The sequence below is a fragment of the Ranitomeya variabilis genome, chromosome 5, assembly GCF_051348905.1.
Source record: "Ranitomeya variabilis isolate aRanVar5 chromosome 5, aRanVar5.hap1, whole genome shotgun sequence".
NCBI classification, from domain to species: domain Eukaryota; kingdom Metazoa; phylum Chordata; class Amphibia; order Anura; family Dendrobatidae; genus Ranitomeya; species Ranitomeya variabilis.
In genome coordinates, this window is record NC_135236.1 from 76,434,817 (window position 1) to 76,456,044 (window position 21,228).

Sequence of the window (21,228 nt, forward strand, 5' to 3'; positions counted from 1 at the left end):
GAAGCGAACGTGCGCATGCGCGACCTCTATTCATTGTGTAAGGGACCGCCGGAGAAAGCATAATGCTGTACACAGCCGTATGGTAGTGCCAATGAATGGAGGACTGAGCATGCACCCCTTCGCTCCAGTTAAGAGTGGGTAAGGCTACTTTCACACTAGCGTCGTTTAGGAGAAAAAAAAACGCATCCTGCAAAGTTGCCCGCAGGATGCGTTTTTTCTCCATAGGCTTGCATTAGCGACGTATGGCCACACGTTGCATCCGTTGTGCGACGGATGCGACGTGTTTTGGCGGACCGTCGGCACAAAAAAAGTTACATGTAACTTTTTTTGTGCGTCGTGTCCGCCATTTCCGACCGCGCATGTGCAGCCGGAACTCCGCCCCCTCCACCCCGGACATTCCAATGGGGCAGCGGAAGGGTTGAAAAACTGCATCCGCTGCCCCTCTTGTGCTACTTAACACACTGTCCGTCGGGCCGACGGTTTGCGACGTCCCGTACAGACGGACTAGTGTGAAAGTAGCCTTAGAGTAGTGATGAGCGAACTTGCCTGAATAAGGTGTTATCTGAGCATGCTCGGGTGCTAACCGAGTGTCTTCGGCGTGCTTGAAAAATATGTTCGAGTCCCCGCAGCTGCATGTATCGCGGCTTTTTGACAAGGTGAAACACATGCAGGGATTGTCTGTTTGTTAGGCAATCGCTGCATGTGTTGTGTCTGTCGAACAGCCGCGAGACATGCAGCCACAGGGACTTGAACATATTATTCGGGCACGCCGAAGACACTCGGTTAGCACCAGAGCATGCTCAGATAACACTTTATTCGGGCAAGTTCGCTCATCACTATTAGGGAGTACTGTTCTTGGGATCTCTGGAGATCTCATTGGTCAGCAAGTCATCCGTCCATCCTGTGGATAACTTGTGATTTTGGGAACAGCTGTATAATGGGATTTCTGCATCTTCTATCTGTACAGCCCTATGGAGTATGTGAGCACTTCTCTCAATCACTTTCATAATATAACAATATATCCCGTAAAGAAACACGGCAGGTTGGACAGGTGGAGATTTAACAAGCTAGATTACTAGTTTATGAGAATTGCAAAATATCTCTCGTTACTCTTTGACGAGATAAAAAAAAATTACAAGTTGAAAAACAAAAAAAGAAGAACATTTTACAACATACATAAATTCCCCCACTGCTGAACGAAAAAAATAGCTTTTTATAACTTTGTTTCAAAACTTCTCCTATTTTTTTTTTCTTTTACAAGCCTGCCCATAAAGATGGAGTAACGTGAGAGCGTCTTCAGTTTAGTTCTCCTCTAGAAAACATAAGTAAATGTTACGTTTTGTCACATTCCAAAGTAAAAGTCACATAAAATACATTAAAAAAAACGCTTTTTCTTTAGGTCTCCTGTATATTGTTTCCGACTTACAGGAACTTATACAGTACAGACATAAATTAACCGGTTATGTCAGACGACCGACAGCGGATTTCAGCTACACTGATGTCTGTTTCCAAGGGCAACCGGCAACATTCTAAATCTGCTAAGAAAGAATGTAAGACACAAACTTAAATAGGTTGTCCTCTACTCAAGTCCTCAATATCAGGGTCCGACACCCCAAAGCTCCGGACTGACGTAAGAAGCCAGAACAGGGGGAGCTCTGTTCATGGTGTAGTAGATATGGATGTGAGCTCAATACCAGCACATAAGCAGATTGCAAAAGATTATTCTACCCACACAAAGAGCCAACACACTGTGCACGCACCGGTCTTCAGAACGTCGTCAATCAATCGACCACACCACCTAAGACAGCCCAGAAATGCCAAGGATTGACCAGAACACTTAAGACCATCTGGAAACGCCAAGAGGACAACTCAGGTCTTCATCAATCTACTTTTAAAAAGTTACGAGGCACTACAATTGGGGAACGGATAAAACGGTCAAAAGACCTCACTGGTGACAAATAGTGGTCAGAATGGGATGGAGGGGTAAAATTTTGCCAATAGACCCCCTTTACATGTTAGTCCATGAGCCGGGCCAGATATCGGTACCACCCGGAGTGACTAATTTTCTTTGGTATTTTTAGGTAGATGCATGTCTGTAGTTTATTTTTTGATATGATAGCCCTTACATATACGTAGCTTATTAACCCCTTCAGCCCTAGGCCTATTTGTACCCAAGTGCCTAAGCCAATCTGACCTGTGCCACTTCATGGGCTAATAACTTTGGAACGCTTTCACCTATCCAAGCCATTCTGAGATTGTTTTCTCGTGACATATTGTACTTCACGTCAGTGCTAAATGGGAGTCAATATATTTTACCTTTCTATATAAAAAAATGCTAAATATTCGGAAATTTTGGAAAAATCGGCAATTTTTTAACTTTGAAATTCTCTGCTTTTTACAAAAATACTGATACCCCCCATAATAGTTATTAATTTACACTCCCCACATGTTTACTTCATATTGGCATCATTTTGAAAATGAAACCTTATTGTTTTACGACGTAATAGGGCTTATAGTTTTATGCGCAATTTTTCACATTTACAGCAAAACCCACTTTTCAAAGGACCAAGTCACTTCTGAAGTCACTTTAAGGGGCTTACATAACAGAAACCACCCATAAATTACCCCATTTTGCAAACTACACCCCTCAAGCTGTTCAAAACTCATTTTTAAAAACTGTTAACCCTTTAGGTGTTCCACAGGAATTTTAGCAGAATGAAGGCGAAATTTCAAAATTTCATTTTTTTTCCAGATATTACATTGTAATCCAATTTTACCTGCAACCTAGCAAGGGTTAACGGCAAACCCAAACTTGGTTACCCTAATTCTGCAGTTTATAGAAACACCCCACATGTACTCGTAAACTAAAGTATGGGCACACAGCACAGCTCAACACGGAAGGAGCGCTATGTGGTTTTTGGGTGGCGGATTCACTGGAAGAAATCTAGGGGGCCATGTCACATTTGAAGGCTGCCTGAGGTACACCCACAGTGGAAACCCCAAAAAGTGACCCTATTTTGGAAACTACACCCCCAAGGAATCTTTTAGGGGGTATAGTGACCACTTTGACCCAACCAGTGTTTCACAGTAGTTGGAAACACTTGGTTGAGAAAATGGAAAAAGTGCATTTTTTACATGAAGGTGTCATTTTAGGCTCATTTTTTTATTTTTAAGAGGTGTACCAGCAAAAAATGCACCCCACTATTTGTTCACCAATCTCTCCCGAACACAACAACACCCGATATGTTGTCGTACACTGCAGTATTGGGGAACGGCAGGCCTCGGAAGGGAAGGAGCGCCAAATGACTTTTGGAGTGCAAATTTTACTGGAAGAAATCTAGGGGGCTATGTCACATTTGAAGACACCCTGAGGTGCCCCAACACACGCACACACACTGACACATACACGTTCTGTGCTGAACAGGACTCTCCGGTCTTCTCTGCAGAGCTCCTATCTCCCTCTGCTTGCATGGAAAAACTTCCTTCCATGGCTAGAAGAAAACCATGCAAGGGACCTTCACCATCTGGATGAAACACTGAAGAACATCACAAACTTTCGCATCAGTGTGTCGCAGGGATCCTTCGAAAAGCTCTTGGATAATGAATCTTGCACACTTACCCTGAAGCTCTTTCAAGTTTATCTTGAGACCCTCAGAAATGAACAACTCTCAGCATTCTGGATGTCATACTTGGACATGGTCGAGACCATGCTGGCCCTGGTTCGAGCTTCAAGAGAAGGCAACTGGATGCTTCACCTAGGAGCAATCCGACAGATGATACCATGGTGTTTTGCCTATGACAAGGTCAACTATGCCCGATACCTAACCTATTACTATGCCACAATGTCTCGGCTGCCCATAGAACACCCAGAGGTCCATGAATACTTCATGCAAGGTGGCTTTTCGGTCCAGATCGGTAGCAAGAATCCTTTTGGACGAATTCCTGTGGACCAGACCATTGAAGAGACAATCAACAAAGACACCCAGACACCAGGGGGCACAAAAGGCTTCAGCCTCAAAGTTGGAGCTGTTTCCAGGTTCTACCTGACATCAGAGTACCGCAGTATGTACTTGAGGCAGCTGAGGGCCCTGGTAGGCCAACAATATACTGACTTCAGCCATTCAGACCTACAGGTGTCTAGGATTAGAAGAGATGAAGCCGATGTCCAATCTTTCGTTCAACTGCTGGAGACAGGTTGGGTGAACCCCTTCAACAAAGAGCATAATGGTGAACTTATCAGTTTGTCAACAGCGACTGTAGCACCACCAGATGTAGCCAAAGACCTTCAAGGGGCATACAGTATAGGAGAGGATGCATATCAAACATTCAAGGATGAGCGTTTGGGTACCGATAAGCCAACTACATTGTTTCATGACAAGATGACGAAGAACAAACTTAAAACGTTCTCTAACATCCAAATGAAGACACGCAGACAAGGTCTTGGCAAGGAGGTAATTTTGAAGGCTGACAGAAACCTATTTGGCCAGATGATACTTGTAGCTGAGAACAGAAAGCTACAAATGAGTGATGTCTTGACTCATCCCCTGGGTCCATTGCCATGGGCACTTGCCAATGGTGATGGGTCTATCCGCAAGACCAACAAGGCTGCCCTCGCAAGGGAGTTGGAGAGGAATGCTCGTCCTGCAGAAGTGATCCCCGAGCCCTCTGCAACCATCATTGATGGGATGAGCCTGGTTCAGAAACTGAAGGGAAACAATGCAACATTTGGCCAGCTAGCAGGCACAGCAATGAGTCGCGCTATCCATGAGGGTGCTAAGAGCAAGCGCATTGATATTGTCTTTGACGTCTACAAGGAGACATCCATCAAAGATACAGAAAGAGTCAACAGATATGAAGGCACAGGGATCCATTTCAAGAACATTCAACATGGGCACAACATCCAGCAGTGGAAAAAGCTTCTAAGTAGTTCCTCCAACAAGGCAAGTCTCATAAAGTTTCTGGTAGAAGAATGGAAGGCGAAACACCACAGGGAGAAGCTTGAGGAGAAGGAGCTGTATGTCACATGTGAGCAGCTCTGCTTTAAGATCACCAAAGAACAGTGGGAAGAGGCTGCTGACCTTAAGTCAAATCAAGAAGAAGCAGACACACGCCTCCTTCTCCATGCTCTTCATGCAGCAGAATCTGGTTACAAGTCGGTCATCATCACTTCGGAGGATACTGATGTCATGGTCCTGTGTCTGGGCATGTGCCACAAAATCCCATCCCACCTGTTCCAGAAATGCGGTACACAGAACCGGACAAGATTCCTGGATATCACCACTCTGAGCCGAACATTGGGAGGCAGCGTATGTGATTCATTGATTGGTATGCATGCATTTACAGGCTGTGACACCGTCAGTGCATTCGCTGGCCGTGGGAAGATGACGACACTCAAGCAGTTGAAGATGAACAAGACATACCAGGATGCCTTTCAGGAAGTTGGTCGTTCATGGGAAGTGTCTACCGAACTTTTTGAGAAGTTACAGGAAATCACCTGCCACATGTACCTGCCAACTACCCAAACAACTGAGGTAAACAGGCTCCGTTATCAGCTGTTCTGTGCCAGACGTGGAGTGGTAGAGTCAAGTCAACTCCCTCCTTGCCAGGACTGCCTTTTCATGCATGCACTGCGTGCAAACTACCAGGCTGCGATCTGGAGGAGAAGTCTGCAGAGCCAGCCATGGGTTGCAAACCCAACAGACTGCGGTTGGATGATAGATAACGACGGAAAGCTTGTTGTCAAGTGGATGCAAGGGGCACCAGCACCAGAAGCTATTATACAGCTACTGTCCTGCAAGTGTGTGCGGTCATGTGAACTTCCTCAGTGTACTTGCCTCAGCAATGGCCTGAAGTGCACAGACATGTGCAGATTACAGACATGCCAGAACAAGGGTACTGAAGACGAGCCAGTAGAACAACAGTCAGATTCAGAGTCCGATGTTGAAGATATTATGGAGTAACATATATATATATATATATATATATATATATATATATATATATATATATATATATATATATATATATATATATGCACATGACATGTTCAGTGTGTATTTACATAACTTGGATTAAATTTTGTTACAAATACTACATCTAGTCACTCCGGGTGGTACCGATATCGTCATATTTGGTTCTTGGCTCATGCTAAAATTCCTGTGGAACACCTAAAGGGTTAACAGTTTTTAAAAATGAGTTTTGAACAGCTTGAGGGGTGTAGTTTGCAAAATGGGGTAATTTATGGGTGGTTTCTGTTATGTAAGCCCCTTAAAGTGACTTCAGAAGTGACTTGGTCCTTTGAAAAGTGGGTTTTGCTGTAAATGTGAAAAATTGCGCATAAAACTATAAGCCCTATTACGTCGTAAAACAATAAGGTTTCATTTTCAAAATGATGCCAATATGAAGTAAACATGTGGGGAGTGTAAATTAATAACTATTATGGGGGGTATCAGTATTTTTGTAAAAAGCAGAGAATTTCAAAGTTAAAAAATTGCCGATTTTTCCAAAATTTCCGAATATTTAGCATTTTTTTATATAGAAAGGTAAAATATATTGACTCCCATTTAGCACTGACGTGAAGTACAATATGTCACGAGAAAACAATCTCAGAATGGCTTGGATAGGTGAAAGCGTTCCAAAGTTATTAGCCCATGAAGTGGCACAGGTCAGATTGGCTTAGGCACTTGGGTACAAATAGGCCTAGGGCTGAAGGGGTTAATAAGCTACGTATATGTAAGGGCTATCATATCAAAAAATAAACTACAGACATGCATCTACCTAAAAATACCAAAGAGAATTAGTCACTCCGCTTGGTACCGATATCGTCAAATTTGGTTCTTGGCTCATGGACTATGTATGTAAAAAGGTAAAACAGGTTTGGTTTGACCACAGGGACCCCCTAATGTTATCGAGGAGCAGGGCATTGTGAGACGGAGTTGACCAGCCACGTAACTCTCCATAGCCCACACTCCTGGAGCGTAAAGGCCCCGTCTCACATAGCGAGATCGCTAGCGAGATCGCTGCTGAGTCACTAGTTTTGTGACGCAACAGCGACCTCAGTAGCGATCTCGCTATGTGTGACACGTACCAGCGATCAGGCCCGTGCTGTGAGATCGCTGGTCGTGTCGGAATGGCCTGGACCTTTTTTTGGTCGTTGAGGCCCCGCTGACATCGCTGAATCGGTGTGTGTGACACTGATCCAGCGATGTCTTCACTGGTAACCAGGGTAAACATCGGGTTACTAAGCGCAGGGCCGCGCTTAGTAACCCGATGTTTACCCTGGTTACCAAAAAAAACAAACACTACATACTCGCCTTTCGGTGTCCGTCAGGTCCCTGGCCGTCCGCTTCCTGCTCTGACTGAGATCCAGCCGTACAGTGAGAGCGCAGCACAGCAGTGACGTCACCGCTGCGCTCTGCTCTCACTGTACGGCGGCTCAGTCAGAGCAGGAAGCAGACGGCAAGGGACCTGACGGACATCAGATGGTGAGTATGTACTGTTTGTTTTTTTTGGTAACCAGGGTAAATATCGGGTTACTAAGCGCGGCCCTGCGCTTAGTAACCCGATGTTTACCCTGGTTACCCGGGTGCTGCAGGGGGGACTTCGGCATCGTTGAAGACAGTTTCAACGATGCCGAAGTCGTTCCCCTGATCGTTGGTCGCTGGAGAGAGCTGTCTGTGTGACAGCTCCCCAGCGACCACACAGCGACTTACCAACGATCACGGCCAGGTCGTATCGCTGGTCGTGATCGTTGGTAAATCGCTATGTGAGACGGGGCCTTAAGAGCACGCTCTATATGGCTGGGTACACAAAAGCGTAATACAGTGTAATTAATTAACACGTGTGTGTGTGTGTGTGTGTGTGTGTGTGTGTGTGTGTGTGTGTGTGTGTGTGTGTGTGTGTGTGTATATGAAAAAGTGTGTGTAAAACAGCATGCATAATATAACACAAACGCATATACACAACGCACGCGCAATGTCCTACTGAATAAAATTGGTTTGAGCACTGACCACTTTTTTTTTTTCATATTCATCCCTCGGAACGAAAATATGCTTGTGTGAATCTACCCTGTTTAGAAATTATTTTGAGGGAGCCGTACACCTTATCGTGAGGGCATTGTACGCTCGGACAGTGGGCAGTGTACTAGTAAGATTAGACATTCCATAAACAAGGTGCAGCTCTGGAGAAGTTTTTGAAGCTATATTAAGATAAGGTCACGTTCGGAATGTAGAACAGATATAGAAGCCCATCTGGACTTGAGGTCAGATGTAAGGGAAAGAATAACTAAAGTGAACTTAAAGGGGTTGTCCAGCCCTAAGGTAGAAGTCTGCAGTCACTCTAGACTTGCAAATCTTCAAAGCGCACGCACTACGAGGAATCTCCAGGGTCGAGAGCTTAAGTATGGTGTTTTGCATACATGCAGTCACATGTCGGCTAGAAGTGTGCAGCTTCACTCAATGCAAGTGTATTGTGCAAGTCTAGTCTGAATGTGGCCGGAAGTATGGAAATCACATACTTGTGGACATATGACCGTCCGCTCCCAGGCAGTGAGGATTCACAGAGGACTTGTACAATAAGGCCAGACAACCCATATTGGGCATTGCCCCATACAAAATAAAAACAACACATACCTCCTGGACCAGTGCCGTTCCAGCGATGTCATTGCCGTCCGTCACAGCTAAACAACAGAACTAGCCCAAGAGGCGAGTATGCGGTGATTATAATTTATATGAGGCACAGGCCAACCCCTTTTAATGTTCACAAATTGAAAAAGATCAAATCTAGAGGAAAAAAATGGGCCAATTACGTGATTAATTTACCAACTGAGAAGATAGTAAAGCTATTGTAAACTTGTGAGATGGAAGCCAAACCAATAACTTCCTATCCAGGCAGCGTCATTATATAATGGAACAAAGTTTTGTGGCGGAGATATGAAAAAAAAAAAAAAAAGGTCTAATCTAAAAAGAAAAATTTTCATCTGGAAATGACTCGTGGTTGTGATTGATGTCTCTGATATCGCTACGCTGAGCGCTGGAGCAGTCTAGTTTTCTTGGTTATCTACGCGTGGTATATGCATGCTCGAGATCTTTAGACGGACCTGACACCATCCAACTGCTGCCCAGTTTAATGGGCAGCAGCCTAGGATCATAGCCTTGGGGTGCGGTATTTCGCATGAAGTCCTCCTACACCTAAATTGGACGTTGGACGAAAACTCTCCTACCAACTCTCCATAAACATGTACATGCTCAGAGAGTGACGTGTGTTTTCGGGGCAAAAGCTGGTGATTTCCCATACAAACTAGATGGCTAGCTGGGCCACCCAAAGTCAAGGTTTTTCCAACATTTACACACATTTCTAGTCTACGATCAGTTTGTTTGCACTAAAATAAGGCTAAGGCCAACATGGGTCATGAGATACTTAAGCCTTAAAGCAATTGTCCCATGAACAAAGTACAATTTAATCAATAGATCTTTAAATAAAAATAATTTTTACACCTGGATGTGTTAAAAAAAAAAAAAAAAAAAAAAGACAAAAAACAAACATACATGTTACTGTGGTGAGATAACCTTATAAATGTGTACTGTGTAATGGCTGTGTCCACCCATGCATAGCTGCTCCAGTTCATGGGCTGCACATACCACAGCTCCTACCCAGTGGAGGACGCTAAGGCTATGTGCCCACATTGCGGATTCGTGTGCGGATTTTTCCGCACCGTTTTTGAAAAATCCGCAGGTAGAACGCACTGCGTTTTACAGCGGAATTCCTGCATTTTTTGGGAGGATTTAACTTGCGGTTTTACACCTGCAGATTCCTATTGAGGAGCAGGTGTAAAACGCTGCGGAATCCACACAAAGAATTGACATTCTGCGAAAACTACAACGCAGCGTCTCCGCGCGGTATTTTCCGCACCATGGACACAGTGGATTTGGTTTTCCATAGGTTTACATGATGCTGTAAACCGAATGGAAAACAGCTGTGAATCCGCAGGCAAATCCACAATGTGTGCACATAGCCAAAGAGTATACAGACAGTACAGCATGGGATCACAAAAGATTTTTTCTGAGGTAATACATTTCCCTGTTTAAAAACGCGTTTTACCTCACAGAAACAAAATCAGCTACGATTCCATGCCATCCGGTCTGTAAACTCTTGTGTCCTCAACCTGGAGCATCTCTGCGTGGCTGGACACAGTCATCACAGTTTTTTTTGTTTGTTTTTTTTCAAACATCCAATTGTAGAACTTATTTATTTGCATTCCAACATCTATTAAAATGTACTTTGTTCTTGGGACAACCCTTCTAAAGTTCTCCTTACGTTAGTCGAACCAGTCAATATCAACGGGTTTGGCAAACAGTCTAATGGGGCTCCTGACTCTCCGCTGACAGTTGACAAATCGAGCAAGATAAGAATCCAGGACGATGGATCCTTTTGTTCTCCTAAGGGTACTGTCACACAGTGGCACTTTGGTCGCTACAACGGCACGATCCGTGACGTTCCAGCGATATAGTTACGATATCGCTGTGTCTGACACGCTACTGCGATCAGGGACCCCGCTGAGAATCGTACGTCGTAGCAGATCGTTTGAAACTTTATTTCGTCGTCAAGTGTCCCGCTGTGGCGGCATGATCACAGCGTGTAACAAAGGTGTGCACGATATTCCCAATGTCCCGTATGACTTCTACATCGCAACTACGTCATGAAATTATCGCTCCAGCGCCGTGATTGCAAAGTGTGACCGCAGTCTACGACGCTGGAGCGATAATCAAGCGACGCTGCAACGTCACGGATCGTGCCGTCGGAGCGATCAAAGTGCCACTGTGTGACAGTACCCTAAGAAATAAGCCGCCACCAGAGTGATGTCTGACAGTGGTTCCCATACAGAACCCAGAAGCACTTGGCAGAGCAAGCGAGCCCTCATTTATATGGGAGAGTTGGGCAAGACAGCTGCTGGTCAAACAGCCATAGCTATCAGCTGAACAATTGGCCACTCCAAGTGTACGGGGGCCTTTACACACATGACAATGCTCTACATGGTGGTGGGGGGGACCTATGGGTCCATATTGTGTGTCCACACCACCAAATACAGGACAACTATCTTATCTTCACAAATATAAATGTTGGGTATCCACTGTTGGGGTACTGTCACACTCTGCAACTTTCCAACGATCACCCCCAGCGATACGACCTGGCCGTGATCATTGGAAAGTCGTTGTGTGGTCGCTGGGGAGCTGTCACACAGACCGCTCTCCAGCGACCAACGATGCCGAGGGCCCCGGGTAACCAGGGTAAACATCGGGTTACTAAGCGCAGGGCCGCACTTAGTAACCCGATGTTTACCCTGGTTACCAGCGTAAAAGTAAAAAAAAAAAACAAAAACAAAAAACAAAAAAAAACAGTACATACTCACATTCCGGTGTCCTTCAGGTCCCTTGCCGTCTGCTTCCCGCACTGACTGAGTGCCGCCGTAAAGTGAAAGCAGATCACAGCGGTGACGTCACCGCTGTGCTCTGTACTGCCTTACGGCCGTCAGTCAGTCAGTCAGTCAGTGCGGGAAGCAGACGGCAAGGGACCTGAAGGACACCGGAATGTGAGTATGTACGTTTTTTTTTTACTTTTACGCTGGTAACCAGGGTAAACATCGGGTTACTAAGCGCGGCCCTGCGCTTAGTAACCCGATGTTTACCCTGGTTACCAGCGAACGCATCGCTGGATCGCTGTCACACACAACGATCCAGCGATGACAGCGGGAGATCCAGCGACGAAAGAAAGTTCCAAACGATCTGCTACGACGTACGATTCTCAGCAGGGTCCCTGATCGCTGCTGCGTGTCAGACACAGCGATATCGTATGGATATCGCTGGAACGTCACGGATCGTACCGTTGTAGCGATCAAAGTGCCACTGTGTGACAGTACCCTTAGACAAGACCCAACATTTCTCACCCAAAATTTTTTAGTAGATAAGCTTTCATAGTAGAAAAGCAAATATTGCCACAATTTTTGGACTTGGGAGGACTAGTTTGGCGTTAACTAACAGGATCTCCAGCAAACTTCTACGAAAACTAAGAACATAAGAACAAATCTCGGTACAAGTCAAAGGGACAAAAAAGACTTTCCTTGCCGATTGGAGTTTTCTGCTGTGGGTCGAGATTGGCTTTCTCCATACAAAGACCAGAAAATGGACAATTGCAACCATAATATACTTATCAGGTGAAAAACTGACAATGAACTATTGTTTTAGCCAAGATCATGGTCTGGAAGAAGCTAGCCAGGAGCAATTCATCATAATGAGATTCACTTCTTGCCACGTATTGGCAGTTATTCGCCCGATGCAATGGAACACGTACGGTCAGATTGTACAACGGTGATGGCCAATATCAACTAAAACATGTGTGGCTTCTTCAGTATGATGATCATTCACCAAAGGTTCAACTTCTATCCAATCCATATGGCCACCTTAAAAGGGCTTGTAATTAGGGCTAAAAATCAGTTTTGTAAAAGGGTTTCATTAAAATTTTTGCCCAATTTGCCCTGAATATTAGTGGCTGCAGAATGAGTTAACGGAGATTCCATTAGTGAGCTCACTCTGACAGGAGAGTAACTTGTATGTGCACGTTTGGTTTTTGCAGCAGAAAAATCTGCTGAAAATGCTAGCGTGTTGGCAAGCAAACTGCTGCGTAAAATACAGGTGTTTTTTGGGTGCATTTTTTTCACCCCATTCATTTACATGGGAGAAAAATCATTAAAATAATTGATGTGCTGCAAATTTCTAAAAAAGAAAAATCTCATTTACTTTGCTGGCAGTGTAAAATGCTTTTTTTTTCAGGCATAGCAAAACACACAATGTGTAAACAAGTCATTATCTGGGTTTTTCGGAGCAGATTTAGGAGATGCGGTAACAAGCCAAATAGGGCAAAGTTTTGAATGAAACCCAATAAGAAAAAAAATGTTTTTAGCGCCACATACATGAGTTAAAAAAAAAAAAATAATAAAAATCAGATGTGCAGAACTTTTTGCCAATTTCATACAATTCAAAATCAGTGTAGTCAAGTATGGCACCGGACCTGGGGCGCACCGGAACCCGCAGAGCATCGGGGCGCACCGGAACCCGGGAAGAACTTCCTACAGAGCAGAGGACCAGGGACTGAGTTCTAACCTGCTTTTATTTCCAGGATTACAAATGACCATTTCAGCCTTGTCTGCCTATGCAAACCATGAGTGATAAGGTTAATGTATGCGGTCATTTAAGTAAACAGACAAATACCAGATAAGAAACTCTGGGAAAAGAAAAGCAGCAGCCAGAGGCACAAGAAGTATCTGCTCCGTGATTTATCAGCGCCCTAATAAGCTTATTATGAAACTCACTAATGGCTGCACAAACAGCGGCAGGAAATGCCACGGAGCAATAGGACCAGACCAAAGCCAAAAATCATCATCCGAATCAATGCTCTAATTGTTCCATCTCCCTCACTTTAGACGTAAAAATAAATGAATGGTTAGAGTTAAGTCAGAAAGGAAATGAGCAAAAAGTATCATTTTTGGATAACACATGTGCAGAATCCAGCCCAATGGAAAGACAAGGGCATGACTAACAAAACCAAGGGCCACCGGAGACATGGTGGTACCCATCAAGCCGAGAGCACAAAAAGGATGGAATTAATGATGGAGGCCAAAAAAGATAAGAAAAATACTTGATTTTAAAAAGGAGAAAAAAATAAATATATTTTACTATTGATTACCAGGCCCTAACCTATGATCAAAGAGAAGGAATCAGGTCGATATGAGGGAGACGTAAACACCGGCCAGTCTTACTCATGTCTCTAGACTGGGTCTTGACGAGTGATCATAATAGATAGCCAACAATTTCTAAAATGCTAATATAACTTGGATGGATATAGAAATATCACACAATGGGTCCATAAAACAAAGTTGGCCAAAAAAATGACACTAAGACAGATGAAGCAGAGTTGGTGGGTTCCACAAAATAGGCATACACGTGAGAAAAGGGGCAGAGATGGAGGAGAAGAAGAAGAAGGGGGAAGGCAGAGATGGAGAACAAGAAGAAGAAGAAGAAGAAAAGGGGGGAGGCAGAGATGGAGAACAAGAAGAAGACGAAAAGGGGGGAGGCAGAGATGGAGAACAAGAAGAAGAAAAGGGGGGAGGCAGAGATGGAGAACGAGAAGAAAAAAAGGGGGGCAGAGATGGAGAACGAGAAGAAAAGGGGGGAGGCAGAGATGGAGAACGAGAAGAAAAAAAGGGGGGCAGAGATGGAGAAAAAAAAGAAGAAAAGGGGGAGGCAGAGATGGAGAAGAAGAAGAAAAAGGGGGAGGCAGAGATGGAGAATGAGAAGAAAAAGGGGAGCAGAGATGGAGAACAAGAAGAAAAGGGGGAGGCAGAGATGGAGAACGAGAAGAAAAGGAGGGAGGCAGAGATGGAGAACAAGAAGAATAAGAATAAAGCCAAGTGGGCACGACAAGATTAGAATGATGGAGGGCAGGCTAAGGGGGTCATAGAAAGTGAGAAGAGACCAGGGTACAGAATAATGAGGAGCTCCGAAGAGGAGACAGTCAGAGGAGGAGGAGAAATGGAAAGTGTGAGAGGAGACGAGACAAGAGGAGGCAAGCAAGGGCGAGACAAGAGGGGGAGCCATGGGGGGCGCATACTGATAGATGCAGACAGGGCTGGTAGAAGGGGGGTAGTGAAGATAAGAGGGTACCAGGGGGAGCGGGCAACTTTAGGTGGTCATGGGGCACAAAGGCAGTGGAGGCAGCCACAGGCAAAATAGCTAAGGTTAGCAGCAGAGAGCAACCTGGTGGAAGGGGGGGGGGAGAGATGACACCTTCAGGGTCCGGTAACAATAAAAAGTAGACGTAGATGAAGGAGGGGTGATCCGATCAGGTTGACAAAGGGGTCTCATAGCCACCAACCGAAACCAAATGATCATTGTCACACAATGGTGGAAACTTCTTCGAATATTTAGCTAAAAACATCAGGAACCTGGAGTTTTGTTACTATACAAAATCTATGAGGGTCGCAGTCTAGAGAGGGAAAACTGTGACAAAGTTGGCACAAGACACAAGAACGGCAGAGGATGGCAGCTGGGTAGCGGAGAAAGTGGGGGTACGGTGACAAAAATGCCAACGGAGGGGGGAACCTGAGAGCAGAAATTCTGCAAAGAAAAATGGGGTCAGAGAGGAGGCAGAGACTCAGGAGAGAGACAGGGGGGCAGACAAGTATGGAGCAGCTGAGAGAGAACAAATAGGTGAGAGATGGGGGAGCAGAGAGCGGCAGGGGGCAGCAGACAGATCTGTGGGGGCAGTTTGGGAAGCGTCTGCCCCCTCCCCCTTCTCCCAATTGTTATCACACAAGAAAAGTCCCTTCTCTCCCTGACTGGCTCTGCCCTCCTCCCCCTCGCCTTCCCTCTGCCCTGAGGGAGAAAGAGAGGAGGGAGAGAGGACTAGAAGGGGGGATGGGTGGGAAAATTCGGAAAATGGGATTGAAGAGGGAAAAAAAAAAAAGTTACTACCAAGTGAGGAGCTGCCTCATGTACCGAGCACAAAGGATCACACACATCCAGCTGCACCGGAGCCCAGACTAAAGGCCAAAATATAAAAAAAATATGGAATTATTACCCGCCGTCCCACTCCTCACCCAGATGTATCAGCACTTATTAGCGGATTATCCTAAAAACTGTCCCACCAGGGATTCACAACAAGTCTTAGAGAAGGAGCTGAGACATAGCAGAGCCGAGTAGGCGGTTTTCTGAAGAAGTAAACTCAATACAAAATCTCAACCGGCTGCAAACAACGGAGTTTGGGCTCAAATTTGCCCAGAATTCCTCTACACTAGTCCAGAAGGGTCAGACGCGGCCACGGATACATAAACCTAAGGCCACGGGGTCATTCCCCCACCTCGGAATCCATCATTATGACCACAGACGCATCGACGACGACAGTTGCCTCCGGTAACCGCTTTGTCTATGGGCACCACTACTTCTCTTAGGTACCAAATTCCAAAATCTGCTCCGGAACCACATTATACAAGTCCAAAAGTAACGACATAAACGCAGAATAAATAAAAGTATATAAAATACAGCGCTGATCCGCAAGATAGGGAGCGAGCGGCCTCCGAACTGATCCAGAGTAATCACCTCCAGCACCAAAGGGTTAAAATAGAATATATGGAAATTAAACAATAATTATATATATATATATATATATATATATATATATATATATATATATATATATATATATATATATATATATATATATCAGGAAAGGCCACAATGATCCAACCTGCTGTTGCAGAACTATAACTCCTAGCATGTCCTCATGTCCTGACAGTTAAATGCTGGGAGTTGTAGTACCATGGGTCCCTTCCGAGCCACAGAATGACTATTCGGCACCTGCTAGCGGGGTAATCGCAGGATGGTAATGGGGGCAGTGACGGGACGCAGGCATCGCCCCCTGACACTTGGGATATACAGCCCGCTCCGTACATACAGCCCTTAATGACTTCCTGCGGGGGTCCTGCGGAGCCTCTGCGCCCTGTCATCTGTGGGGGGACCCTCAATGACGCATCCGCAGAGCAATGATGTGCGCCCATTGTGCAGAGCCGGCACAGACAGGGCAACTTCTCAGTGCAATTTAATAATAATTACTATTATTTTATGTTGCCTAAAATTTTAAAGAGATACAAACACAATAAAGTAGCAGAGCGGCGCAGCAGAGACGTACTAGCAATGTGATCACATGTGACAACAACATGGGGAGCAGCCGGACATACCGACACATGATGCTGCCGACTACGTGGCCCCTCCACACACCCCCAGCACACAACAGGTTAATACACACCTCCGCCACTGACACCTCCGCCTCGGCTCAGCAGCACCGCAGAGAGCCACAAGAATCCGTACATCCCCGGGCGCCCCATACTGCAATCCTCCCCCGGGGAGCCCTCCTAATCCGGAGCTCTCCTCTCGTCCGGTGACTGAGCCACACTAAAGTGTGGGAGTGCTAGAATCAGCCGAGCGGAGACAGAACCACGCCCTCAACCAATCAGAGAGCGCCGAGGGAAGACCTTTACCCAATCGCCTGGTAAAGGGCACCGTTCAGGCCACGCCTCTTTCTCAGTAACTTGCACTTAGAGGGGCGGAGCTTTCAAATCACTGCCAGATTCGATTGTCCAATGAAAGCGTTGATGCTTCTTCGGAATGCGGTCGAGAACGGGGAGGGGATAGCGTCTCTTAGCAACGTGGGAGGAGGGAGCTGAGATTCCAGCACAGCACCACGTGGGGTGGCCGGTCTGTCTGCGCTGTGGTGGAGCAGTCTGGACGCTGTTGTCCGCAGTTATCAGCTGTGTGCAGTCCTGTGCTCCGGCATCAGCCTCTCCCGCCATGGCTAATGCCGGCAGAGGCGTTATTACCGCCAATTCAGGAGTGTAGTCTCTGCAAATCTGCCCAGTGAGGTGTCAGTGAGGGTTAAATATTAATCTCCACCAGATTCCAGTGTAATATTGACCTGACCAGTTATGTCATCACTCCCTGGGCCGGATTTACCATTATTACTAAAGTCCAAGCTGCAGGGCTGTTTAGTCTGCAGCACAGAGGGTTTAAGCTTTTTCTATAAGGATCGGTCGCAGGCGCTCCAGTTCTGGGTACTTATCACTTAGTGATCAACTTACATTTCTGGGGGGAAGGGGGGGGGGGATTGGAAAAAGCAGCAGAATTCTGCAATTGTTCTTAATTATGGCACCGCTCGCTGCGATATATAGAAGGGACCCCCAAAGTACAGAGAGGATCTATACAGGTATAACTACATTAGACCCTAAAACACCACACAAAGAGCAATATCACCAAACGTACTGCCATAAAAGACCAAAATAATACCGCAACACAGTGTCCACCAGACAGCGAGTGCATAATATTACACTATGGCCGTTACCTCTGCATAACAACACATAATATACAAAGACCAATAATACCGCCATACACCTGCCACTACATCATGACTGAGAGGCATTAAGCTGTTACTAAATAGAAAAAGACCGATATTACCGCCATATAGTAATAAGTACCAATCCTGCCGACCATATTACAGGTATATACAGTATAGTGACTTACAGCTGATGGGAGTCGTTCACTTTTCACGTCTTTCTCATCAGGCCCAGACCGTCACCACAACTTCTCCAGCCCAGGACTCATCTGCAGACAGGGTCAGACTGGGCCTACAGAGGATTCTGCATGATGCCCTTTGAGGGGAGCTGCATGATACCCTATGGGGGGCTGCATGATACCCTATGGGGTGGCTGCATGATACCCTATGGGGGGAAGCTGCATGATACCCTATGGGGGGAGCTGCATGATACCCTATGGGGGGGCTGCATGATACCCTATGGGGGGAAGCTGCATGATACCCTATGGGGGGCTGCATGATACCCTATGGGGTGGCTGCATGATACCCTATGGGGGGAAGCTGCATGATACCCTATGGGGGGAGCTGCATGATACCCTATGGGGGGGCTGCATGATACCCTATGGGGGGAAGCTGCATGATACCCTATGGGGGGAGCTGCATGATACCCTATGGGGGGCTGCATGATACCCTATGGGGGGAGCTGTATGATACCCTATGGGGGCTGCATGATACCCTATGAGGGAGCTGCATGATACCCTATGGGGGGAGCTGCATGATACCCTATGGTGGGGAGCTGCATGATACCCTATGGGGGGGGTGCGCTGCATGATACCCTATGGGGGAGCTGCATGATACCTTATGGGGGGAGCTGCATGATACCCTATGAGGGAGCTGCATGATACCCTATGGGGGGAGCTGCATGATACCCTATGGTGGGGAGCTGCATGATACCCTATGGGGGGGGTGAGCTGCATGATACCCTATGGGGGGTGAGCTGCATGATACCCTATGGGGGGTGAGCTGCATGATACCCTATGGGGGAGCTGCATGATACCCTATGGGGGGATCTGCATGATACCCTATGTGGGGGCTGCATGATACCCTATGGGGGGAGCTGCATGATACCCTATGGTGGGGAGCTGCATGATACCCTAAGGGGGGTGAGCTGCATGATATCCTATGGGGGGGTGAGCTGCATGATACCCTATGGGGGAGCTGCTGATACCCTATGGGGGGGAGCTGCATGATACCCTATGGGGGGTGAGCTGCATTATACCCTATGAGGGGGTGAGCTGCATGTGCAGCGCCCCAGGGTCCTGGTCGTTGCAGTAATGTCATTCTTCCACCAGGGGGAGTGATATTACGTCTGAAGGCAATAAAGGAGATCTTTTGTCCAAGTATCACAAACCACACACAACACACTTCACATTCCAGGCTGCCAGGGGGAGCTAAGCTTCTATTAGGGCACTCCTCACAGTTAGGTAAAACAGGTCTTTTGGTTAGGAAGTGAGTCAGAACCCGACGGAGTTTGGCAGAAGCTGGCTGGAGTGGGTTCCAGTCAGCTCCAGACTGCGGTATGCGGAGGACAAGGGTCCACGGAGCTGCGCCTGCCCCACGTGGGGCAGCATCCTAAGAAATTGACATTGAAGAGAAGTGTTTTGCAGTGAGTGAGAAACAAAGTCATAGCAACAGGAGAGGAAAACCAGAAGGAGTTCTGCCCTGTAAAAGGCTGCCTCCTTCTGAGGCGCACAAGAATCCCGGTAGCCAGAATTCCGAGGGAGTAAGGATCTCTACGCTTTACTTCAGAGACTGGCAGGACAGTTAATTCTACGTTGGCTGCCCGACCTTTATACACAGGAGGCAAGGTGGCAACCTTAAAGAGGCCGGGGCGTGCTAGAGTCCCTAACCAAAGTCTCAAGTCACCGGTCATACGTGTTTTGTCCTATCCTATACATCAGGGGGACAGAGAGAAGGAGACTTAACATCTCCAATAGTTGTGAGGACCTCACCAAGTTGCTCAGCAGGGAGGAACTACAACACACAGGCACTGTAGGAAGGCTACTGATTTCCACCTGGATAAGGGGACTCTGGATTTGCCTTCAGACCGGCCGGACTCTGCCTACCCTGTGGTCTGTACCCTGGACTGTGGACACTGAAGCCTCCAGTAAAAGGTAAAGAGACTGCAACCTTGTGTCCTCGTTGTTCACTGCGCCTTACATCATCCACCATCACCATCTACACCTCTGGGAAGCCCTGGGGATACACTTCACCTGTGGAAAGGTATACCATCTAGCTGCCATAACATCACCCCAGCGGACCCCTAAGCAGCGTCGGTCACCCTGACCGAATACCACAGGTGGCGTCACGAACATTATCCCTTTAAATACCTTTCCTTATTTTATTAACGGACCTCCCGAGGGCCACGGACCGGGTCAGCCACCGTGACATCCCCACTGAGGACCGAGGGACCCGACACCGAGTAACCCCTAGCCCTTGGGGGCGATCCATCTGCTACCCTATGGGGGGTGAGCGGCATGATACCCTATGGGGGAGCTGCATGATACCCTATGGGGGGCAGCATGATACCCTATGGGGGGGCAGCATGATACCTTATGAGGGGGCTACATTACGTTCTGTGGGGGGCTGCATTATATTCCATGAAGGGACTAGATTATACCTTATGAGGGGCTGCATCATACTCTGAGGGGGCTACATTATATTCTGTGAGAGGGCTGTATTATACTATTTGAGGGGGGCTGCATTATACCCTATGAGGGGGCTACATTATATTCTATGGGGGGCTGCATTATACTCTAAGGCTGGTTGCATTATATTCTATGGGGGACTGCATTATTTGCTATGAGGGGGCTACATTATATTCTATATGAGGGCTACTTTACATTCTATGAGGGGGGCTACCCCAACCCCTGCTACATAATTAAGACATGTACTACTTTATATTAAACCCTGATATAGCGCGTTTTACCACACAATTGGTGGTATTGTATTTATTTCTATGTAGCTACATAGTGGGCCCCAAGAATGATTTTCTCTGGTGGGCCCATGGTGCTCAAGTCCGACGCTGTCTGCAGAGAATACAACAAAGACACATCTGACTTCTCACGTTTCCAGCCCCGTCCCCATCTATTCCCAACCTGCACAACCTCCCCATCTTACCTGCTCTTCCACCATGGAACAGTGACCCCAATACTTCATCAATTAAGTCATTACTATGACTCCCCCTCCACCAATTAATGCTACAAAGACAATGTGCCAGATAGTGGGGGCCTATAAAAATAAGTGTCCCATAGA

At 46.5% G+C, this 21,228-nt stretch overlaps 1 protein-coding gene across 1 annotated transcript in view; it reads right to left on the reverse strand.

Moving 5' to 3' along the window:
• The window catches only part of NOTCH3 (notch receptor 3), a 91,594-nt gene extending 74,592 nt beyond the window's left edge, over positions 1-17,002 (reverse strand). The window contains exon 1 of the mRNA XM_077262301.1: positions 16,855-17,002. Within this exon, the coding sequence (XP_077118416.1) occupies positions 16,855-16,933 (79 nt within the window). The 5' untranslated portion in view covers positions 16,934-17,002. The remainder of the gene's footprint in view (positions 1-16,854) is intronic.
• Positions 17,003-21,228: the final 4,226 nt, after the last annotated feature.